At 47.4% G+C, this 20,154-nt stretch overlaps 10 protein-coding genes across 10 annotated transcripts; 6 read left to right on the top strand and 4 right to left on the bottom strand.

Annotated features, from left to right (window-relative positions):
* Window positions 1–377: 377 nt before the first annotated feature.
* Window positions 378–1,531, bottom strand: LY89DRAFT_690922 (microtubule-associated protein). Its single transcript, XM_018216196.1, has 2 exons — window positions 1,007–1,531; window positions 378–922 (listed from the first exon to the last, which is right to left on the bottom strand). The coding sequence occupies exons 1-2, from the start codon at window positions 1,067–1,069 to the stop codon at window positions 602–604; spliced, it is 384 nt and encodes a 127-aa protein (XP_018062823.1). The 5' UTR covers window positions 1,070–1,531; the 3' UTR covers window positions 378–601.
* Window positions 1,532–2,093: 562 nt separating this feature from the next.
* Window positions 2,094–3,192, top strand: LY89DRAFT_741831 (coproporphyrinogen III oxidase; the record flags this gene model as incomplete). The annotated part of the gene is made up of 2 exons (XM_018220760.1): window positions 2,094–2,108; window positions 2,173–3,192. The coding sequence occupies 2 exons, from the start codon at window positions 2,094–2,096 to the stop codon at window positions 3,190–3,192; spliced, it is 1,035 nt and encodes a 344-aa protein (XP_018062822.1).
* Window positions 3,193–3,637: 445 nt separating this feature from the next.
* On the top strand, window positions 3,638–5,639 carry LY89DRAFT_331201 (PLP-dependent transferase). The gene has a single exon (XM_018206790.1). The coding sequence runs from the start codon at window positions 4,083–4,085 to the stop codon at window positions 5,541–5,543; it is 1,461 nt and encodes a 486-aa protein (XP_018062821.1). The 5' UTR covers window positions 3,638–4,082; the 3' UTR covers window positions 5,544–5,639.
* A 190-nt stretch (window positions 5,640–5,829) lies between these two features.
* LY89DRAFT_788845 (uncharacterized protein) lies at window positions 5,830–6,642 on the top strand (the record flags this gene model as incomplete). The annotated part of the gene is made up of 1 exon (XM_018223200.1): window positions 5,830–6,642. One exon carries the CDS (start codon window positions 5,830–5,832, stop codon window positions 6,640–6,642), a length of 813 nt encoding a protein of 270 aa, XP_018062820.1.
* A 108-nt stretch (window positions 6,643–6,750) lies between these two features.
* LY89DRAFT_690920 (26S proteasome regulatory subunit rpn-8) lies at window positions 6,751–8,167 on the bottom strand. The gene is made up of 3 exons (XM_018216195.1): window positions 7,882–8,167; window positions 7,545–7,816; window positions 6,751–7,495 (listed from the first exon to the last, which is right to left on the bottom strand). Exons 1-3 carry the CDS (start codon window positions 8,063–8,065, stop codon window positions 6,902–6,904), a joined length of 1,050 nt encoding a protein of 349 aa, XP_018062819.1. The 5' UTR covers window positions 8,066–8,167; the 3' UTR covers window positions 6,751–6,901.
* Window positions 8,168–8,245: 78 nt separating this feature from the next.
* On the top strand, window positions 8,246–9,879 carry LY89DRAFT_629566 (putative adenylate kinase 1). Its single transcript, XM_018211210.1, has 4 exons — window positions 8,246–8,748; window positions 8,820–8,872; window positions 8,928–9,082; window positions 9,133–9,879. The coding sequence occupies exons 1-4, from the start codon at window positions 8,583–8,585 to the stop codon at window positions 9,578–9,580; spliced, it is 822 nt and encodes a 273-aa protein (XP_018062818.1). The 5' UTR covers window positions 8,246–8,582; the 3' UTR covers window positions 9,581–9,879.
* Window positions 9,880–10,223: 344 nt separating this feature from the next.
* Window positions 10,224–11,604, top strand: LY89DRAFT_330822 (uncharacterized protein). Its single transcript, XM_018206789.1, has 3 exons — window positions 10,224–10,583; window positions 10,645–10,896; window positions 11,271–11,604. Exons 1-3 carry the CDS (start codon window positions 10,422–10,424, stop codon window positions 11,385–11,387), a joined length of 531 nt encoding a protein of 176 aa, XP_018062817.1. The 5' UTR covers window positions 10,224–10,421; the 3' UTR covers window positions 11,388–11,604.
* Window positions 11,605–12,430: 826 nt separating this feature from the next.
* Window positions 12,431–16,156, bottom strand: LY89DRAFT_788841 (uncharacterized protein). The gene is made up of 8 exons (XM_018223199.1): window positions 15,790–16,156; window positions 15,656–15,734; window positions 15,370–15,596; window positions 15,189–15,308; window positions 13,849–15,139; window positions 13,511–13,794; window positions 13,018–13,101; window positions 12,431–12,843 (listed from the first exon to the last, which is right to left on the bottom strand). The coding sequence occupies exons 1-8, from the start codon at window positions 15,829–15,831 to the stop codon at window positions 12,661–12,663; spliced, it is 2,310 nt and encodes a 769-aa protein (XP_018062816.1). The 5' UTR covers window positions 15,832–16,156; the 3' UTR covers window positions 12,431–12,660.
* A 353-nt stretch (window positions 16,157–16,509) lies between these two features.
* Window positions 16,510–17,067, bottom strand: LY89DRAFT_711538 (uncharacterized protein). Its single transcript, XM_018217910.1, has 2 exons — window positions 16,836–17,067; window positions 16,510–16,787 (listed from the first exon to the last, which is right to left on the bottom strand). The coding sequence occupies exons 1-2, from the start codon at window positions 17,012–17,014 to the stop codon at window positions 16,670–16,672; spliced, it is 297 nt and encodes a 98-aa protein (XP_018062815.1). The 5' UTR covers window positions 17,015–17,067; the 3' UTR covers window positions 16,510–16,669.
* Window positions 17,068–17,643: 576 nt separating this feature from the next.
* Window positions 17,644–20,108, top strand: LY89DRAFT_788839 (uncharacterized protein; the record flags this gene model as incomplete). Its single annotated transcript, XM_018223198.1, has 6 exons — window positions 17,644–17,811; window positions 17,923–18,504; window positions 18,558–19,339; window positions 19,387–19,582; window positions 19,641–19,976; window positions 20,029–20,108. 6 exons carry the CDS (start codon window positions 17,644–17,646, stop codon window positions 20,077–20,079), a joined length of 2,115 nt encoding a protein of 704 aa, XP_018062814.1. The 3' UTR covers window positions 20,080–20,108.
* Between the last annotated feature and the right edge of the window lie 46 nt (window positions 20,109–20,154).

Genomic DNA, 20,154 nt, shown 5'->3' with positions numbered 1-20,154 from the left:
TCTTGCCTCAACCACTTAAGTCTCGATACATTAGTCAATAGCAAGCACTTTGTTAAAGTAAAAAATGTAGGTGCCAGTCACATCACTCAAAGACTCCACATAATTATGGCAGAAAGCATCGTATTGTACCTATCCCAAGCACTAGAGATCGAAAGCAGTCTCGCCGTTCCCATCAGCCTACCGACCCTAGCCTGCCCAATACCCTCCACTGCCTTACTTTCTCATACGCTACCCATACCACTCCCGCTCTCCTGCTCAAAGGGAATGAAGGAAGGGAAAAAACTGCCATTTGGGGTAATTGTTGCACAAGTTGGTGGGAAGCATGATGAGGGAAATCCTGACCCTGCCTAGCCGTCGTGATTGCCACCATATTGTCCGAAACGCCGTGAGAGGTTGACCGAGAAGAAGACGAGAAGCGAAAAGAGGATTCGTAAGGAAGGGCTTAGATGGCGTATTCCTCGCCAAAGGTGTTCTCGCCCGAGTAGGAGATATACAAGAATCTGGAAGAGGACATGTTAGTATTCATCCTCTAAATTACAAACAACAGGAACGAGAGTATCTGAGGTCATGAGCGTTCTTCGAGCCGGAGCGCAGGACTTCATTATCCTAAGCTCCCGAAATAACCAACCACAGACCCCACTCTCGATGACGGAATTACTAAACAGGGAGCGACATACCCATCCTCATCCTTGTGTTCCTCGTAGATGGAGCTCATGAGAGCTGCAGTGGGTGGGAGAACTTCATCGACGAAGATGAAGATGGCCTTCTCGGGGGAGAGCTTGATACGCTTTCGGATTACGTAGACAAATTGGCCGACGGTGAGATCAGCTGGCACCAGGTACTTCTTCTTGTCGATAGTCGCGATATCTGACTTCTCGACCTTTTCGCAGATAACGGGGATGCGATCGGAGTATTTTTGACGCTGTGAGAAAGTATATGGTTAGATGATGTTCATAATGAGGTGGTTGGTGGGGACGCAGGTTGCAGCGGCGTCGCAGGCACTTACTATTCTCTCGCTCTCAGCCTTCCGCTTCTCGAAGGGATGCTCGTCCTTAAACTTGCTTCGCATGATGAATAGGTTTGAATTTGAGTTATTTGGGTGCTTGAGGTTGGATGTGGTTGTAAGAGATTGGGTGGTTGTTGCGCTTTACGATGAGGAAGAGGAAGAAGAGTTGGAGTGGAAGGTCGAAGCCTGATGGAGGCGCGGGGGATGAGTCTAAGCAAAGGTCCTAGCGTCTTCCCATTCACCGCCTTAACAGGCACCTAAGTAGACAAATCAATCACGTGGATGCGAGAAACAGCGGGAATGATCAGAGAACGTGGTACAATCAGGGCCGTGATCAGACTGGATACTTGTTAATGATGCGGCGAATGAGTGATTCCTCGTTATTTTGAGGCTGTGTTGTTCCTTTGTCTCTGGCTTCGCCTTTGACTCCGTCTTCTCGTCCACCGGTGATGACTTGTTCCATTAGTCAGCACTTCTTTGACGTTACGGCCTTATCCGCCATGCCAATAACGTCTTATGCCTCAGTCCTCCACATCGTACAAGCCAGGCTCTCAGGGGGCGGAAAAGAGTGGCCGAATTTTTGGGTGGTTTTCGCCTACAAAAACGGCCTCTTTTTTCCGCCCTTGAGAACCAGGCTCGCCAGGCCAAGCCTCGGCAAGGGTCTGGGGTAAGGTAAACCCTGTCGAACAATCAGCTTAATTGTCGTATCATAACCTTCAAAATATCGACTTGAACTCTGTCACAATCGTTCCACCTTCAGTCCCTTCCATTCAGTCGGTCCGTCGGGTCAATCCGTTTACTCGGTATTCTCCCCATTTGTGGTCTTATGTTCTTTCGTGCACCAGCACTGTTACCTCGCTGCCGGCGCAGCTCTGTCCATACATAAATGTCGTCGTCAGTACGTTCTTGCTGGCGGCTTTCGAGCTTGCCCAAAGCCAGACCAGCCCACACAAATACACGCTTCCTCAGACCTCATACTATATCTCGGAGAGGATACGCATCGCCACCGGATCCAAGAGGTGGTGGACCTAAAGGTGTCTGGGCTCCAAGAACTAGAATAGCTATTGGGATTGTATTCATTGGAGCTATGATCTATTCAATGGTAACTTTCACCCTGTTGCCATCAAAGACATCAAAGATGTACGACCTGTACTGATGGTTATCAGGCTACAGACGAACCATCGAAGCTCGATGCGCCCTCAATCGCTGAACGGGATGCCTTACAGAAGCGGGAGTCTGGAGTAACAGAGAACTCGCCTATGCGATTGCGTATGGAAGAATTCATAAAGGAACAGCAGAAAGAGATAGTCCGAGAGCTTGAGAAGGTCGATGGCAAGAAATTTCGAGTCGATACCTGGACACGCGAGAATGGCGGGGGTGGCATATCAAGTGTCTTGCAAGATGGAAACGTCTTCGAAAAAGCTGGAGTAAATATCAGTATCGTATACGGGACCCTTCCGCGACCGGCTATCGAGAAGATGCGAGTGAACCACAAAGCCATCGACCCCAATGTTCAATCTTTGGACTTCTTTGCGGCTGGCCTAAGTATGGTGCTCCACCCAATCAATCCAATGGCACCGACTGTCCACCTCAACTACCGCTACTTTGAAACTGCAAACCCAGATGGGACGTCGAACGCGTGGTGGTTTGGTGGGGGAACAGATCTGACGCCGAGCTACCTGTTTGACGAAGATGCTATCCATTTCCACAAGACTATTAAAGAGGCATGCGACAAACACGACAAGGAATATTATCCACGCTTCAAGAAGTGGTGTGACAACTATTTCGTCAACAAACATCGCGGTGAAGCCCGTGGTATCGGAGGAATTTTCTTCGACGATCTGGATGAACAGGAGAAGGATCAGGAGAACACGTTTGCCTTCACACAAAGCGGACTAAAGGCTTTCCTCCCATCATACATTCCGATCATCATGAAGAGAAAAGACATGCCATATACAGAAAAGGAGAAGCAATGGCAGCAGATCCGTAGAGGCAGATATGTGGAATTCAATCTGGTACATGATAGAGGAACGGCGTTTGGATTGAACACTCCTAGTGCCCGAGTCGAAGCTATCTTGATGAGCTTACCCTTAACAGCAAGTTGGCGATACATGTTCGAGCCTGAGAAGGGTAGCAGGGAACAAAGACTGGTGGACGTCCTACGGGAGCCCAGAGAATGGGTGTAGAATATTTTTCACATAGACCTTAAAAAGCAAATGTAAAATATGAATCATGACTTGACGTCTACTAGTGTGGATGTTCCAGTAAATATGTTTCTGTATCTATATTGCCGTCACCTCGTACTCCGTAATTTAGTTGATGTGGTAGGATGTCATGTCGATTGTAGATCTCATAGATTATATCATACTCATAGAAATATTCATTGGGACTGGCAACCCTGGTGTGAGCTGAATGTATGATTCACTGAGTTTTATTTATATTACATTGAGAGTCCAACGATGATGCACTGGGATACTTGCTCGGCTTTATCCGAGAGTGAAGTGCACACGAATTCGTCGTGCGGATGCCTGGAAGCCGGCCAGCTACCACATTATTCCTCTTCTCTAAATGTGCTTTGCGTCGTGGTTTCTCGAGGAATTCTGTCACTATTTTCTACTGCCTACACCCATGACTCGTTCTATGTCGCCTCTTCCATCCTCAGCTAAGCCTTCAAGTAGCTGAGCAGCGTCCAGACCGGGCAAAGACACTCTCAAAGCTCCTAGTGTTGGCCAGCTTCTACATATGCATAGTATAATCACTTTATTCAATTGTTTAAACAATACATTCGGCTATCAGCTCCAAATTAGTCAGACTGTACCTTGCCAATCCCTCAAGCGATCCGATACCCGTGTCAGCACCGGTCCGTGTGAGCCTATAGGGTAATGTATACAAATCCGTGGTTACATGCGCGCATCAACTTGTACTCTACCACTACTGCGTCTTGGTATGACTCACCGACAGCTGTTTGAGAGATAAAGTACTCACAACCGCTCTTGAACTTTAATTTCGAGCTTTGTATTGTTCGAGTCTCCATAACTCCGTGTTCTGCGCAGCACGACCCCTGCTTAAACTGGCCATGGACAACCGTCGCGGGTACCTCGACTTACTCGAGGAGATCCTCTCCAATATCCCATCAACGGCCCAAAGCATCGCCAATTCCTTTGTAGCAGAGCACCGGAGGTTAGAGTCATGTCCAATTGTGACCATAGCGAGCTACGATGAAGCAGCTCTAATAAGAAGCCAAGCAAAACCTCAAATGGACTCGAGATCTATCAAAGAAGTGCTTGAACAAGCAAATGGCATTTTCTCCAATCGCATCTTCAATAACCACCCTCGATTCTTTGGCTTCATTCCTTCACCCACTCATCCATTGACCTTACTTGGAGATCTGCTTCTCGCATCCAAGAACCCTCACGCTGGATCTTGGTTCCAATCTTCCGGTCCCTCAGCCATCGAAACGGGTCTGATTCGCTGGCTTGCAGAGCTGGCTGGACTACCTGCGGATACGGCAGGAGGACTGTTTGTTTCGGGAGGTTCAATGGCGAATTTAGTTGGACTTCAGACTGCGAGAGATCAAATGCTTGGCGAAGAATGGGAACAACGAGCCAGAGGAACCATTTATGTGAGCCAGCAGACCCACTCATCCATCTCTAAAGGCCTTCGAATCTTGGGGTTCAGCAACAAGCAAGTTAGGAAGATCAAATGCGATGAAAACTTCCAGATGGATTGTTCAGATCTGGAACGGACAATTGAGCAAGATAAAGAAGCAGGACTTATGCCATTTCTCATAGTAGCAAGTTGTGGAACAACCAATACAAGCAGCATTGACCCTATTTCGAACATTCATACGATTGCAAAAGCACAAGTACCACCACTTTGGGTGCACGTGGATGGCGCATTCGGAGCTTCAGTCCTATTATCGAAGTCTCACGCACATCTTCTGAAAGACTTGAAACATGCAGACAGCATGTCATGGGATGCTCATAAGTGGCTTTTTCAAACCTATGGTTGTGGCATGGCTCTATTGCGTGACCGAAGACACCTTTTACAAAGCTTTGCTACAGGAGCAGAGTACACCCGTGATGCAGTTGACTCTGGCGATTTCGAGAGTCCTAATTTCTGGAATTTCGGACCAGAACTAACGAGGCCAGCAAGAGGTATGAGATTGTGGTTCTCGCTACAAGTACTGGGACTTGATGCGGTGGGAGAGATGATTGATCATGGATTCCTGCTAGCGGAAACTGTTGAGGGTGAGTTACGCAAGCTGGATGGATGGAAGATTGTAAGTAACGCGAAGATGGGGATTGTTTGTTTCAGGTATGAGGGAACGGGGAAAAGTGTAGAGGAATGGGACGAGCTGAATGCGAAGGTTTCTGGAATATGTATCAGGGAGAATAAATCGGCTGCTCTAACAACGAAGTTAGACGGGAGGACGGTCATCAGGATTTGTGCTATTCACCCGGAGATGAGTGTTGAAGGCATGAAGGAGGTTGTGAGGTCTCTTGATGAGGTGGCGAGAGAGTTGGCGGCTATCTAATATTCTGGACCTACGGATAGTATTAGATGTACCATGAAGTCTCTATGTTCACACTATGCTGTACATACCATGCTGAACGTAATTGGAGTGTGCCTGATCATCAGCTTTCCTTCTCCTCGAGCTTAAGCGAACTGCGATAAAACCGCTTCAAATTGCATCGCCTTCCTCTGAACAGCTTCTTCTCTAGCACAACATTTTACTTTGAAAGATCATTTAACCATTAAATCTACCTTGTTTGAAGATGCTCAGATTTCTCTCTGTCTCTGCTCACACAAAAAATTTTAAGATGACGACCCTCCCCACGTCTCGAGGCTTCCTGACCTCACTCCTCAACACCCTCATCAAACCCGCTCCTCCACCAACCCAGCCCATAGTTGATACACCATATGACGCGCCCACCAATCCACCGAAAACTCTCCCTTCATCTCATAGAGCACTCCTCACAACGCTCCACGTCCTCTTTCCACCGCCCATGCTCTTACAAGCACTCGACTTGCTGGATCGAAGTCTAGTCACACGTCTCATCTCTGCTCGTCCAATAAGTGGAGAGCTTGCGGCCGAGCCAGTGATTCCACAACTAGAGCAAGAAGTCTGGCCACCCCAGGCACACATTCATCTCCCATCTTCCTCCTCAAACCCACGACCCGATTCAGGTGAAGGGGGAGAGAAGAAAGATGTAATGTACTTAGTCCGCTCCTCGCAACCTACAAGAGGGCGCTATGCTACTAGTTCCGGAGGCACGGTGTATACGGTTCACCTTGAGGCATGGAATTGTAGTTGTGCTGCTTTTGCGTTTGCGGCCTTTCCGGCCTCGGGGTCTGGAAATGTTCGTTGGAATCTGGATGGGGATGGGGACGAGGATTATTATGAAATGGGAGATGGGGTTACTGTAAGTGAAAACGAAAAGGAAACGGAGAAAGACTGGGAGTTCGGCGGGCTGAGTCTCGATGGGACCAAAGAAGGAGGGGAAGGAGTGCCTGTTTGCAAGCATTTACTTGCCTGCTTGCTAGGCGAGAGATGGGGCGATGTTCTTGGAAGCCATGTGAAGCAGAAGGAGGCTTCGAGAGAAGAGATGGCTGGGTACGGTGCCGAAGGGTGATGAAATATATTCTAGGCAAATGAATGTTAGTGTTATGGGGAGCTAAATAAGCTACGAATTGGGCATCGGCGTCAGGGCATATCAAATGGATGATCACAAGTCAGGATCCATGTTTGAAGACACAATTGCATGGCTGCTATTTGCTGCAAGCTACGCATCTATGATACAAAGGCACATCTCATTCATGATCAGAAATATGCCATGCCGAGTTGATGCCCCATGAACACCGAGAACTAAACGCCACCACATCATAACGTCATCACTTCTTTTTATCTTTCTCGTCTTTCTCCTTTTCTGCTTCCTTAGCCTCTCCGTTGACACCGTTCACTCCATTAGTTTTCTTCTCTTTCTCGTCCTTGGCCTCCTCCTTCTGGGTATCTTGTTGCTGGCGGTTCTGAATCTTGTTCTCAATCAAGTCATGGAACGCGGTGATGGCTCTGATCAGACTGCTAAGATAGATGGCCATGAGTTGATCGTTGGTCTTGATACTCATCGCATGTGCTAATTCGCTATCGTTCGTCGCCGGTCCATCAATGCCGTTGGGGACATTTGATGAAGTTTTGGGTGTAGAGAGATTGGGCAGAAGGTTGAAAACGTCTTGTAAATTTCCCAGGATAGCATGGTTGACTGGGAGAGTCCCCGTGAGCACCTTTTGTAGGTATTGTTGGATATCTCGTAACCGTAAATGCAATCCTTGCAGTGATTGCAGTTGGTTTGTGATTCTGGTTGACAGTGTTCCTACGGCGACATCTCGAATGTCTCTCAAGAGGTGCTCTACTCCGATTTCTTCAGCTTCCTCAGCTTCGATGATTGAGGGGGTGTGAACGAAGGTCTTGGATGTGGTGGTTCCGTCCTGGGTCAAATCAGCATTATATTCGCGAAAACAAGAAGAGGATCCACACATCTTTAATCTCCTCTACAGCGAAGTATGCGTCCGTAGGAACACCACTCTCTTTGGGTTGAACATCGATGATAACCAGTAAAGGATTCGGAGTGTATCTCTTGAACAGCTCGTTGATCTCCAGGTCTGAAGCTCTCAACTTTGGCCCCGAATGATACCATCCTATCAGCTTCTCTCTCGCATTGATCTTCTTGAACATGTCGTTCATCGACTCGACGTAGTTGTGGTCCAAGAACCATACTGAAGGGTCTTTGTCGTCTTCCTCGAAAGGCACTGAAATCTGGATTAGCATTACGGCATGGTATAGATTTTGGACATGCAGACATGGGGCTACATACCAGCAAAGCTGTTTGATACCCTCACATTCTTCCCATCATTCTGTCCTAACAAAACACCAACGACTCGTTTGCGCGTGCCCTTGGCTGAGCGTCCGTAATGATCTGCAGCTGAGAGAAGAACAAGAGGAGCAACGGAGACGCTCCTAGAGACGAACGAAAGGGTCTCTGCAGTGGTGGCAGGCATTTTCGAATTGGTGGGTGGTGTTCAGAGGATTTTCGAGTTTATGTTGACCAGGCTGCTTATGACCTGCGCGGCTCTGGTTTCCTGAGAGCTCCCCGAAACAACTAGCGCTACACCGCGTCACGTGCTCACATGGCATTTGTAGTTTTGCCAAGAAATTGAATGTCTTCGAAAGTTTGCGACATTGAGATTACGGTTGTCCTTCTACTTTTTTCTGATCTCTGAGAATTCCAATTCTTGTAGCTGCATTTCCTGTGTGTGTTTTCCCAGCTCACCGGAAAAGCTGCTGTCCTAGAGGCTTGTGAAAGCAGCTTTCGGCGAGAAGGAAAGACTTCCGGGCCCAGTCTGCCGCGCAAAGAACCGAGCTTCCAAAGCTACTTGAAAGAAATCAACATCATCCTGAGCCCGAACTTGTCGCAACCCACAACAATTTCCTCAACACTCTCCACTCTCCTCTCATAAAGGCCTCCCGCCTTTCTCCCTACCTTGGTCAGGTCTTTGCGCAAAGAACTTGTCCACGATGCCACCAATTGGTGATGATACCGTGCAAACGCTGCAAGACTTGGTCCAGAAGCTTGAATCGCGGGTGAAGCAGCTCGAGGACAAGTTGAACCATGCTCAAGCCGGTACCACGCATACTGTAGCAGAAGGCGTTCGCATGATCTTAATGGGCCCTCCTGGAGCAGGTATGTTTGCCCTTTCTTTTTACCACCTTTCTACTCGACGTCGGGGCACCGGCTAATTGGCTTTTTCTCAGGAAAGGGAACTCAAGCACCAAAGATCAAGGAACGATTCTCATGTTGTCACTTGGTACGCGGCCTACATCTTCTCATAACGTTGTGTGACTCTGCTAACATATTTGAAGGCCACCGGAGACATGCTTCGATCACAGGTTGCGAAGAAGACACCTTTAGGGAAGGAAGCCAAGAAGATTATGGACCAAGGTGGTCTCGTCAGCGACGAGATCGTCATTGGTATGATCAAGGCTGAGCTTGAGACAAACCAGGAATGCAAAGGAGGGTAAGTGTGAAGATAGCACGGCACCCGGGTTTTCGCTGACAGTATAACAGCTTCATCCTTGACGGTTTCCCACGAACAGTTGTTCAGGCAGAGCGATTGGACTCCATGCTTGCGGACCGAAACCAAAAATTACAGCATGCTGTCGAGCTTCAGATTGATGATGGGCTTCTTGTCTCGCGGATAACTGGTCGTTTGGTTCACCCAGCTTCTGGCCGCTCATACCACAAGATTTTCAATCCACCCAAGGAAGACATGAAGGATGATATCACCGGCGAGCCCTTAATCCAACGATCAGACGATAATGCTGAGGCTTTGAAAAAGAGACTTGTGACATACCACCAACAGACTGCTCCCGTTGTTGGTTATTATCAAAAGACTAGTATTTGGAAAGGTATTGACGCCAGCCAAGAACCTGGACAAGTTTGGAAGAGTTTGCTCGGGGTTTTCGATGCCGAAAAGAAAAAGCCAAGCCTGCTCAGCAAGATTACTGGACACTAAGCTTGCATCGGAAATAGACACAGTGTCACCAGGTCAGGAAAAGTTACGAAAGATGTGTGATTAAGTTTGTGGACATGGAACATAGATTCATGTTCGCCTCTTAAAGAGCGGGAGGGCGACTGCACGACTGTACGACCCCTTAGCACATGGGTTTCATGCCCAGTAATTAGGGGGTTGGTCCGGTCTATGTACAATAGCTTTTCTCTCTCGTACAATCAAGAACGTTAATGGCTTATGCACGATTTCACTTCCCCATACCATTCTAATATCCGGAACCGTGATTGTTCCTTTCCCCGTCGGAAAAGAAGGGACGGTGGCGGACTTTTGGCTGCAGATGATGGAAGCTCCCAACCTATAGGTAAGATGTGTCGATGCGAGATCCCGCTAATAAGTCACACAGACATGGTGTTTTCGATACACACCAGATTTCTCGAGGTCAACTAGATCGTGGATAGGTGCTGCACTCATGGGTAGCTTGAAAGTATAAGTACGGGATGTGTTCTCCGTCGTGCAAAGTGAGGTTCAGGTGGAACGATTCTGGAATTAAGGTACAAAGTACATCATCCGATTTCTATAGAACGGCCACGCCGAGAGCAGCAATTTATCAACCGGGTTGCTGGTATAAATGAGCTTCCAGCTGACTGACCTGGAACTCAAATCTTGACATCATATCCAAGATGCCTGCTCAAGCAAAACCTCAACGCTCTAGTATGAGACAGTCTCTAGATGTACCCATGAGTGCTTTCAACAAGCAACTTATTGAAGAAGCTGGGAAGCTTTCCGCTTCGAAAGGCCATATCTCGAGAGGGTATTCGAACGGAAGTCGTGGCAGAAAATTGGTATGTGCCAGGTTCCGAAGATGTTGTTGCCAGTGACAATTGCTAACCTACTTCATCAGCAAAATCCGCACAAGAGAAGCGTCTCCACCAGTGCCGTCTCCAGGCATGATTCCATTCGAGCATCAGCGCAGCAACATATCAGACGAAGCATGAGTGAGAAACAAGTCAGCCTCTCATCAAACTTCATCTACCTTGTATCTTCACTAACATATATGTTGAAAACAGTCCTCGGCCAACAACACAATTCGTTACACCCGTCCGACTGGTCCTGAGCTCGTATCTTCCAAGCATCCATCATGCCTTGGTCTGCCACTAGCGTGGACATCCATCCACGACCAATTCATTGCCTATATGGCTACCCATGCTCCATTGGACAAAAATGGGAACATACCTAGGCATGAAGAGAAGAAGGAGAGATGGAAGACGGCGGATATTGCGCAGGAGTTGGTGGTCAGATTCCCGAGGTTGGGTGGCCATGTAAGTGCAATCTTCCTGTGTTGTATACTGGTATGAGGATAATGGACGGAGATTTGACTATTACCTCGGCCTTGAACATCTTCGACGTTGCGGGTGACCAATGGAAAGTTTGGTTTGCTTTTGTCAAGTTAAGGTCAAGAAGTCCATGAGGCAACTTAGACAGTAAAAGTAAAGACTTTGGAAGTCTCCATTGTCCCTACTAAACAAACGATCAATAACAATACTTCGAAGAGATCAGATACAAATTGAGGCTTTGAGACATGAGTTTTACCCACACATGGCCATCCACTCAGGCTTGCGGCGCAGCTCCCACAATCTCGTCCGCAAGCAATAGGAACATCAAAGGCAACATATGCTAACAAGAAGACACACAGATCAAGCCAAGTGTAATCGAGAAACGCCTCATTCTCCTCGATCAAGCGGGAGATAACGATTATTTCAAGATGCCTTATAGCGCATATGCTTATGAAGAATGGGGTCGTGGGATCTAGTGTTTTTGGGCGGCAAACTCTGGTGGAAGCAATGCTTGCCTGCTTTGGTGGATGGCTGCGATTTTGCCCTCGGCGTGGTTTTTTCGTTCGTTTTTCGTGTGGCTTGATAGATAGCATGATTGTTTCTCGAGGGCGGGGAAAGTGTTGTTGGGGGCATGGAATGTTTGACTTGGGTAACCCGCATAACATCGAATTCGAGTCGATCGAGAAAGAGTCGAGAGTCAAAGGAACTGCCGATCATCGTACGATGTAGCCTTCAATTGAGTACTTCTTGATGCATGCTGCTTGTGTTTGGTTCTTGTTGCTTGCATCCGACGTGCATTATGTCCCTCATCGGGAACATCGACCACATTTTTGCAACGAAGTCTCGAAGAAATGTGATCTCGATCACCAATGAGAACGATCAGTCTCTCGCATCGATCGAGTTTTCAGGATGATAAATGCCTCGATAGCTCGATTGAAGTACGTACAGTACACGCTATAAAGAAATGTCCAGATATTACAGTTCAGTAATCGATTACTCAGACAAGTCGCCGAGCAAAAGTGCCAACATTACCAAGATATATTGAGAACCAAAAACTCTCTTTCAGCCACTACCCTTAGAATCTTTCAATACCCCAATGATGTTCCCTACTCATCCAATCAGAGAGCTTTTGACTCAAGCAAGACCCTGCATAAACCATCACTCGATACTCTCTCGGAGGCGGACTCGCCTCCTCTGTTGTGTGTTCAGCCGACGGCCCAGCCAATGAAGGGGCTTCAAATCACACCCTCATCCCCTGCACAACTTCCACTGACTCGAGCAAAAATGATCTCAATGCTTTTGTTGCATTTCGACTCGGAGTGGTGTTCCGGGAACAAAGATTGAGATCGTGGATCATCGGTCTTGGGGGGGCTGATGGAAAGCCAATTAATGATGCGAGTACGGACATAATTACCACGGCGGGTACTTCAGCGTAATAGCTTGGCTAGGCTTCTGTGTGCGGTGAGTTCATCTGGCATGCAAAGCACAGCATGGTCTAGGAATTTAAGTTGGAGTGCAACAACAGTCCTGTGTGTATGAAGAAGCAATATCGCCTAAGGGGGTATAAAACACACTTTGAGTCCAGCCCACCAATCCGTCTATCCTTCCAGAAACTTCTCAGGAAAACCTGCCTTCCTTCATGAATTTATACCGTCCATGCATGCCGTCTCCAAAATGCTAATGAAAACACACTATTCATTCATCCGCGCGAGCCCCTTACAATGCATGCCAATATCGTCACTCTTTGCTTTACCGTCGACCGCCGGTAGCTTGCACCATTTGCCTCTGCTTGTTTAACCAGCTCCTCGGAGCATCTTGTCTGCGTTGCAATACAACGTGATTGCTTTGTAGTCGACTCGTAAGATCATACCAAGCCGTGGCAATAAGGGCATTCTCGCGTGCGAGGTTCTTGATCATGGTTTCATTCGCCGCCTTCACATGGTTATCAGTTTCAAAGTTCCAAAAGTCTGTAATTAAATCGAATTTCACAAGGTTCGAAGGACCATAGACAAAGTGTAATAAACGTGTTAGGTGTATAAAAACACAAGCATAAGTCAAGGTAGGTAAAAAGTGGTTGTTGGTAAGGAAATGATATAAACACGGTACCTTCTGGGCATCTGGTGTTGCATCTTCTGCACTTTTGAGTTTCCGCTGGAGATCCTCTATGAGAGCATCTTTCTTCGTAATTTGCTGTGACGGTTGTCAGTCTAAATTGAAAGTGTTCTTATGCGCACAACAAAAATGGACATGCAAAGTTAGCAGCAAAGAGGGATAGTGCAATGTGCTTTGGTGGACTGAAAATATGTCGAAAACTCGGAATTCAGCTCTAAGCAGCTCAATCTCATCAATTACATGCTCGAGACCGAGACCCTGAAAAGAGGGATATGAGTCCCATCACTTGTAGCAGAAAGACAAGAAACTAAGCTGCTTGTTGTCCAGATATAAATATTGGACGAGGCGTACTAGAGCAAGCTAGAGGTGCTACTCGGTCATCCTCTTGGGACAGGAATGAAGAAACTTGAAATGCGTTCCAAAATTTCTTTCCCTTGGCACTTGGGGGAGGATGTGGCAGAAATGGTATTTTGGATATGTGTCTTACCTCTGCCAATTCGGTTTCTTTCGTGCTACGAGCTTTGGCGCTTTCCACTGTTTCCTGGTCGCTAAGACCTGTTCGTTCCTTCAGTGAAGCAAGGTCGTGCATGAGTCTGTCCTTCGACAATAGGGTATCAAGTAGCTGACTTTTCTGTACTTCGAAGTCAGTTGTCAAATCTTGATGTTGCTTGCGAAGGACAAGCAGGTCGTTTTCTAAAGAAGTCGTGATGATCCCATTGGTAGTTCTTAGGGTTTGGATAGCGTCTAACTCGTCTCGATCAATAGCGCTCACTATAGATGTGTCAGCGAGAAGTACTTCAAACGCCGCAATAATTTGCAACTTACAATCTGCCTTTGCTGTCATTATTTCGCGGTCTCGGCTGGCCAAATCGTTCTGAACCACGGAAAGCTTGGTTTTAAGGGTAGATAACTCTTGGCTGGCCTCAAGATATAGCTTTCGTGTATGTGCGAGAGCCTCGTTTCTGTGAAAATCTTCTGTAAGAATGTGAAGTGGTCCAATAATGGACAACTGATTTGTGGGCTGTACTAACAATTCGCCCTTTGAATTACTGATAACCGCACTAAGTTGCTCTTGTGTAATGGCATTTCTCTCTGTAAGATCTCGGAAATTATCTTCAATTCTTTTCCTGACTCTCTCGGATTCGGCGAGGTCGACTCGAATGTTAGCATTGTCAGTTCTACGATCACCTTCTTTCAAGGCCTTGATCTCGCTCCTCAACCTTGAAATTTCCAGAGTATAGTTTCGTGTTGGGTCATCGCTCTGTTCCAATTCTTGTTCAAGATTCAGGCCACCAGTAGCTGTCGTTGGAGAGTTAGGAGAAGCAGGCCCGGTTCTCAACTGTTCTTGCAGATCGGAAATGAATTTCTCGTCGTGTTGCTGCCGTTCCGCTATCTGCTCGATTCTAAGGGTCTGGAGACGAAGTTCGCCCTCGAGAAGATGCTTCTGATTGGAAATCTCAACGACCTGAAGCTCGTATGATTCGAATTTTCGTTGGTATTCCTGCAGCGTGTTCTTGACTTTCGCATTCTCATCATGAACTTTGTCGAAATCAACTTGATTAGCTTCAAGCACTTCTATTTGATCTCGTAGTTTGAGATTTTCATTCTCGATGGCGACATGACGTTCCAGTTTCCTCTTGAAATGGTCAACCTGGTTAGCCTTTCTTTCGAGTTCCAGATTTGCTTGCGTTAGCTCTTTTAATCTATCTTCTGCCTCGACAAGTTTTTCTCTTGTAGGGCGTAACGATAGAAGCTCTTTGTGGTAACTCTCCTTGATCTCCTTGTCAATATCTGCCTGAGTTTCTTGTCTCTCTATGAGCTGATTCTGCTCCTGAATTTGTGTCTGCAAGTTGACGATATAATCTGATTGATCGCCACGACTAGCACTTTCCAAAGCTTCAATAGTAGCGTCTCTCTGTTTGATCTCGTTCTGTAAATTATCGTTGTTCACAGTCAGGCGATCCAACCTAGAGAAGACGTCTGCATTCTTCTTCATCGATTCGTCGAGGTCTTTTCGAAGGGTAGCGATCTCCTCTTCAAGCGCGAGGTCATGATCCGCATGTCGATGGCTAGAACCCGATGGTGGGGTGTTACTCGAAGGCGCCGTTTCTTCCATCTAAGCACAAGTTAATTCGGTCATCTTTTCTCGGGATTTGGACAAGTACCGTCTGTATAATGCTTGCAATTTCGGCTTGCGTTACTTTGTCGAGTTTGGTCATGATGGTTTCGACATAGTATGCGATTCTAGCTCCTTTGACGGCGGCCATTAGGAATACGGCAAGGAGCTTGATGCTGGTATTAGTGCTACTGCCATGGACACTTGAGGGTGCTGGTGGGGCGAACTACCTTGTATGTATTCTGCTCATCATTGTACTCGGCTATTGCATTGAAATCTATGGGATCTTCGAGTGCCATGCTGTTCAGTGATTGGCATTGTTCCTGGATGTACCGGAAGAGGTGCTTGGACACTGCCCCCAAGTTCTTCTTCTTGATCAACCATTTCGATGGGCTGTTGCTGTTTTTGACAGTTTCGAAGTCGCGGATGGGGACAGCATATTGCGGATCAATATCCTCTGTCCAAAATGTTAGTCCTTGGAACCAAGGGCAAAGAAAGGGAGAATTTTGTACTCACCCAGCATTCTAGACAGAGCGTAGCCATCAGACAGATCTGCCACAGACTCAACTCGTGAATCGAGGGGGAAAAGGTTCGCCTAGTGAACATTATTAGCAGATGCGGTAGGTATCAGCGGAGAAGGAGGTTCGTACCCATTTTAGCAGAGCTGCCTCTGCCGCAGGAGTAAACTTCATTGTTAATTCTTATCGCGGGCAAAGTTTAGGTGTTGACTCGCTGTGTTCAAGCACAAGCAGGCGACACTGTGAGACGAAAGAAAATTTGATGATTGGATTTGATTCGAAAACTGTATGACATCTTGAACAGCCGGCAGCGTAATTTATGCTGGTGTTTCATTGATGCCGTCGCGAAAAAGCGACAGAGGAGCATCGCGTCAAGGAACCTCGTTGGACCAAACCAAAACGAGAGCTTGGATCATCGCAGCACAGCACCTACCTGTCATAATGCAACTGCACAGAAGATAATAATGCAGGCCAAATGGTTGATACCAGTCTGCCAACGCAAAATCTATGAAGACTTTGGTTGTCTATCTAGGTAAACTCGGCGTTTCCAGAACGTCTGTCCAATGACATCACGCGTTTGGAGGCTTCGAGTCAAATTGGCCCTTTTTGAAAGCCAAACGGAGCAGAAGCATAGAATAGCTATCCGTAAGTCAAACAGCTCGAATAATGATATATGATACTGTTCCCAGAAGCGTCAATAATATATGGCGTCGCTGGTAATGTGAAGTTGGCATTATGCATTGCTTTGGTTCGGAGTATTGTATCATGAAGTTCACTTATCCACTGTTCATCGCAACGTTAAGATCCAACGGTTTGCCACTATAATTGCTTTGAAGTTGATTCGAATATTAACTCTATTGTCCAGATAGACCCAATGCCTTGACCTTTGCGCCTGGAAGAATCCTCCCATCTGTATGTATGCTTTGAAACCTGCCTGCCCATGGTATTCTTCCTAAAAACGATTGTCCTATTCTTCCCCATGAACCCGAGTCAACTCCATCGATTGTATTTTCTACGATTCTCCACCAACAATGGTAACCATTTGATCCTCTTCTATGACTGCGTGGTAATCGTTTCCCCAGGTCTGGACGGTGTCGAGGACTTTAGCAGGTGCTTTGGCAGCAAATCCCCTGATGCAGTATTAGTACCTCCAACGAGCGCGATGCTCAACAACTTACTTGATAAGTCTGTACTCGTGGGTGATGATTCCTCCAGCGGTTTTGATGGCATCCATGGCTTGACTGATTACAGAATCTGGTACATTGTCATCGTACGATACGATGATATTCTTCTGGGGAAGTTGAGCAGCAAATGCGATTGCCACGAATGACAAGATTGTGAGAATTGTAAACTTCATGGTTCTTCAATTTTCAATTGTGTCGTGTGCCGTAACTGAACAGGATTGAGGGGAAGATGGGGAATGACGATCAGAAATGGCTGCCTTAGCGCCAAGATCCCGTGACTGAGCTAGCCCCATATCCAATTCTGGCCGATTGCGTCTGGTCTGGAACGACAAAGAGCTTCAGTCATCCTCCCCATTTTCAACGCCACATACCTTTCAACGACCAACATACGAGAGACCTCCGTCCTACAACAACACAGATGCCGACCAGAACTTCTAACGTTTGACGATACTCGCCGAAGGTTTTTGTGGTGCGCAGGGAGAGAAGGGCGAACGCGCGAGGCTGACCAGATTGACAAACGCAAGAAGCGCGAGGGGCGAGTGGCCGCCAGGGTTTTGGCAGAATAAACACACTTCTAGTTCTCATTGAGAGTTGAATACCTTCGCGTGGATCTAGATAGCTGTCGTGGAATATTTCTTTTGTCAGACCAAAGATTCAAGTGTGGTGGATTGCCGGACAAAGACATTTTCTTCTTCGCCCATTCTTTTCCCGCTCACCATCAAGTACCTTTTCTGGTAGTTGACCAGCCCCAGAGCCCTTCCCCACAATCACTTGCATTTCTTTGGCTCCAAAACCGCCCATCATGTCTTACGAGATTCCTGAAGAGCAAATTGCAGAGGACTTTGCAGCAGCTCTTGCAGACCTCAGCATGAACTCGCGTTATGAAATCAGTAATCTTACCTTGATCGCTCGCGAAAATACGGCTTCAGCACTTGTCATCTCAGAGGCATTGAAGACTCATATTAAGCAGGTAGGACATACTTTCCTTTTCGTGGTTGACAGACATCCTTTAATTATGTTGTCTTCCATACGTCAAGATCCAATGTGAATATTGTGGCTCCTGTGCTTACCATACTTCTAGACCTCTCCCTCTAAGAAGCTGCCTGCTTTCTATGTCCTCGATTCCATTATCAAGAACGTTGGTACCCCGTACACCCTGTTCTTTGGCAGACAGCTCTATTCGACTTTCATGGAATCATATGCCCTAGTGGATAACAATGTTCGGTCCAAGATGGTTGAAATGTTGAAGACTTGGAAAGAACCCGTTCCCGGATCCATGGATACCAGACCTGTCTTTCCACCCGAGGTTACACGGCCTATCGAGAATGCCCTCATCAAGGCCCGGACATCCTTTCTTCAAGCTCATCAAGAGCAGACCCGAAATCAGCAGAGTGCTATGGGCCGTGGGCGTGCACAATCCACTCCATACCGCGAGACTCCAACACCTCCAAGTAATTATCGGCCTCCAACTCAATCTGCTCAACCTGCTCCTGGATATACTGCGAACTATACCCCGCAGCAATATCCGGCGTCTATGAATGTGCAGCAATACTCATCACAGCAAGCTCCTGCTCCACAACCACCATACACGACCCAGTTGCCACCAAATGGACAACAATACCCCTCTCAACAAAATGGCTACCAGCCCCACGGTTTACCCCCTGTAAGTTGAATTCAAGCGACTCGCTGAAATGTACTCAAACTGATCGCTTCTAGCGCCCTCCAAATCAACAATATCCCCAAGCTTTGCCAAATTCTTCAAGTTGGCAGCAACAACGATATCCAACCCCGCCTCAACCGTCATACCAATCTCAAGTGCAGGCTGTTGGCTACACTGCTCCCGCGAGTAGCTTGGCTGCCTTAAATTCTGATATTGAGAACTTGATCAATGAAACAAAGGCGGAGTGGTCGCGGAATCCTCATGAGGTTAACTTTCAACCAAAGATAAAGGCTCTGTTAGACCTACAAACCGTCTTGCGAAGCCAAACGCTTCCGCCAGACCAGATTTCTCTCATTCAAAATCAAGTAGATCAATTAAAGCAAGCCCCACAGTCTGCACCTATCATGCAGGCTGCTCCGGCTCCCCTACCTCCAACACCTGTAGTGGCTCCTCCTCCTGTACAGCAACCCACACTGAGCTCTCTTCTTGGTCCTGGTGCTCTTGCAGCGCTACTAGCGAGACAGTCTGCAACTCCTCAACCAAGTTCTGCAGTGCCTGCTACTATTCGGTCCCCCCCCCAAAATAACAGCCACCCCTTTCAGCCACCCTCTTCTGTTGCTCCTGCTACGACACCGGTTCCAGATCCAGCATCTCTGCTAGGGCGCTTACGGGCCGCTGGTATGCTTCCTGGACTTGCAGCAAGTACAGCACCAACGCCACTCAACTCCTCCACTTCTGTTGCTCCCCCGCCATTCCTAAATACTCCTCCCTCGGCAGCAAGAACGCCTCTGGCAACGATACCCAATGATGTCATCCTGAAGCCTGCTTCACTGAAGATGTAAGTGTCTCTTCGCTCTTTTACTTCGAAGTCAGCTAATCTTGTAGTCCTCGACCTCACCTGATCGCAAGTCTATATGAACAGCTAGGTGCACCATGCACGCAATGTGGCAGACGGTTTCAGTCAGACCAAGAAGGCAAGAAGAAGAAAGCAGCTCACATGGATTGGCACTTCCACGTCCGTCAGCGTATGGATGAGGCTGAAAGCAGAGGTCAGCATAGAAGCTGGTATGTCGATGAATTGGTAAGCCTGCACAATAGATAAATCTCCGCTTCTATAAATGTTGCTAAATATACATTAGGACTGGATCAGGTCTCGTGAGGTCGAAGGCGAGTCTGGGACTACCACTGCAGATTCTTCGCAAAGTTCTAACAGTGCTGCGGCGGCCAAGAATCCCAAGTTGCAGTTCATACCAGCTCCTGATGATCCCGCCCTTGCTGCTGTGCCATGCCCCATTTGCCAAGAGAAATTCGAGATGAAGTGGCTTGATGAGGCACAAGAGTTTGTGTGGATGGATGCCAAGAAGGTTGGTGACAGGATTTATCATGCAAGTTGTTTTGCGGAGGCAACCAAGGACGTAAATACAAAGGCAAAGCGTGGTACTCCAGAGCCTGTTCTGGGCAAGCGTAAGGCAGAGGTAAGTTCACTCTTTCACAAACCACGTAAACGGTCCCTGACTCATTTTGCAGGATGATGGCTTTGCATTCAGAGCAAAGATCAAGTCTGAACCAGTGGCTTGAAACTCATGCCTGTATTTTGACATAGACGATGCCGACAGAACATCTAAGACGGGGCGTCCGATTGGCTTGGGGCGG

The sequence above is a fragment of the Mollisia scopiformis genome (assembly GCF_001500285.1).
Source record: "Mollisia scopiformis unplaced genomic scaffold LY89scaffold_32, whole genome shotgun sequence".
In the NCBI taxonomy this organism is placed as follows: Eukaryota; Fungi; Ascomycota; class Leotiomycetes; order Helotiales; family Mollisiaceae; genus Mollisia; species Mollisia scopiformis.
Note: the sequence above shows the minus strand (reverse complement) of the source record. Positions and strands in the feature narration are given on the sequence as shown.

Excerpts from the sequence above, each read along its gene's own strand:
- LY89DRAFT_690922 (XM_018216196.1), bottom strand. The coding sequence starts at position 1,069 with ATGCGAAGCAAGTTTAAGGACGAGCATCCCTTCGAGAAGCGGAAGGCT. Across the intron at positions 923-1,006 it reads AGGCTGAGAGCGAGAGAATA|CGTCAAAAATACTCCGATCG; the intron begins GTAAGTGCCTGC and ends ACTTTCTCACAG.
- LY89DRAFT_331201 (XM_018206790.1), top strand. The coding sequence starts at position 4,083 with ATGGACAACCGTCGCGGGTACCTCGACTTACTCGAGGAGATCCTCTCC.
- LY89DRAFT_690920 (XM_018216195.1), bottom strand. The coding sequence starts at position 8,065 with ATGCCTGCCACCACTGCAGAGACCCTTTCGTTCGTCTCTAGGAGCGTC. Across the intron at positions 7,817-7,881 it reads GGTATCAAACAGCTTTGCTG|TGCCTTTCGAGGAAGACGAC; the intron begins GTATGTAGCCCC and ends TCCAGATTTCAG. Across the intron at positions 7,496-7,544 it reads CTGTAGAGGAGATTAAAGAT|GACGGAACCACCACATCCAA; the intron begins GTGTGGATCCTC and ends GATTTGACCCAG.
- LY89DRAFT_629566 (XM_018211210.1), top strand. The coding sequence starts at position 8,583 with ATGCCACCAATTGGTGATGATACCGTGCAAACGCTGCAAGACTTGGTC. Across the intron at positions 8,873-8,927 it reads GATTCTCATGTTGTCACTTG|GCCACCGGAGACATGCTTCG; the intron begins GTACGCGGCCTA and ends ACATATTTGAAG. Across the intron at positions 9,083-9,132 it reads AACCAGGAATGCAAAGGAGG|CTTCATCCTTGACGGTTTCC; the intron begins GTAAGTGTGAAG and ends ACAGTATAACAG.
- LY89DRAFT_330822 (XM_018206789.1), top strand. The coding sequence starts at position 10,422 with ATGTGCCAGGTTCCGAAGATGTTGTTGCCAGTGACAATTGCTAACCTA. Across the intron at positions 10,584-10,644 it reads GAAGCATGAGTGAGAAACAA|TCCTCGGCCAACAACACAAT; the intron begins GTCAGCCTCTCA and ends TGTTGAAAACAG. Across the intron at positions 10,897-11,270 it reads TCCCGAGGTTGGGTGGCCAT|ATCAAGCCAAGTGTAATCGA; the intron begins GTAAGTGCAATC and ends GAAGACACACAG.
- LY89DRAFT_788841 (XM_018223199.1), bottom strand. The coding sequence starts at position 15,831 with ATGAAGTTTACTCCTGCGGCAGAGGCAGCTCTGCTAAAATGG. Across the intron at positions 15,597-15,655 it reads CGCTCTGTCTAGAATGCTGG|AGGATATTGATCCGCAATAT; the intron begins GTGAGTACAAAA and ends CATTTTGGACAG. Across the intron at positions 12,844-13,017 it reads CAACACCAGATGCCCAGAAG|GCGGCGAATGAAACCATGAT; the intron begins GTACCGTGTTTA and ends AACCATGTGAAG.
- LY89DRAFT_711538 (XM_018217910.1), bottom strand. The coding sequence starts at position 17,014 with ATGAAGTTTACAATTCTCACAATCTTGTCATTCGTGGCAATCGCATTT. Across the intron at positions 16,788-16,835 it reads CACGAGTACAGACTTATCAA|GGGATTTGCTGCCAAAGCAC; the intron begins GTAAGTTGTTGA and ends ATACTGCATCAG.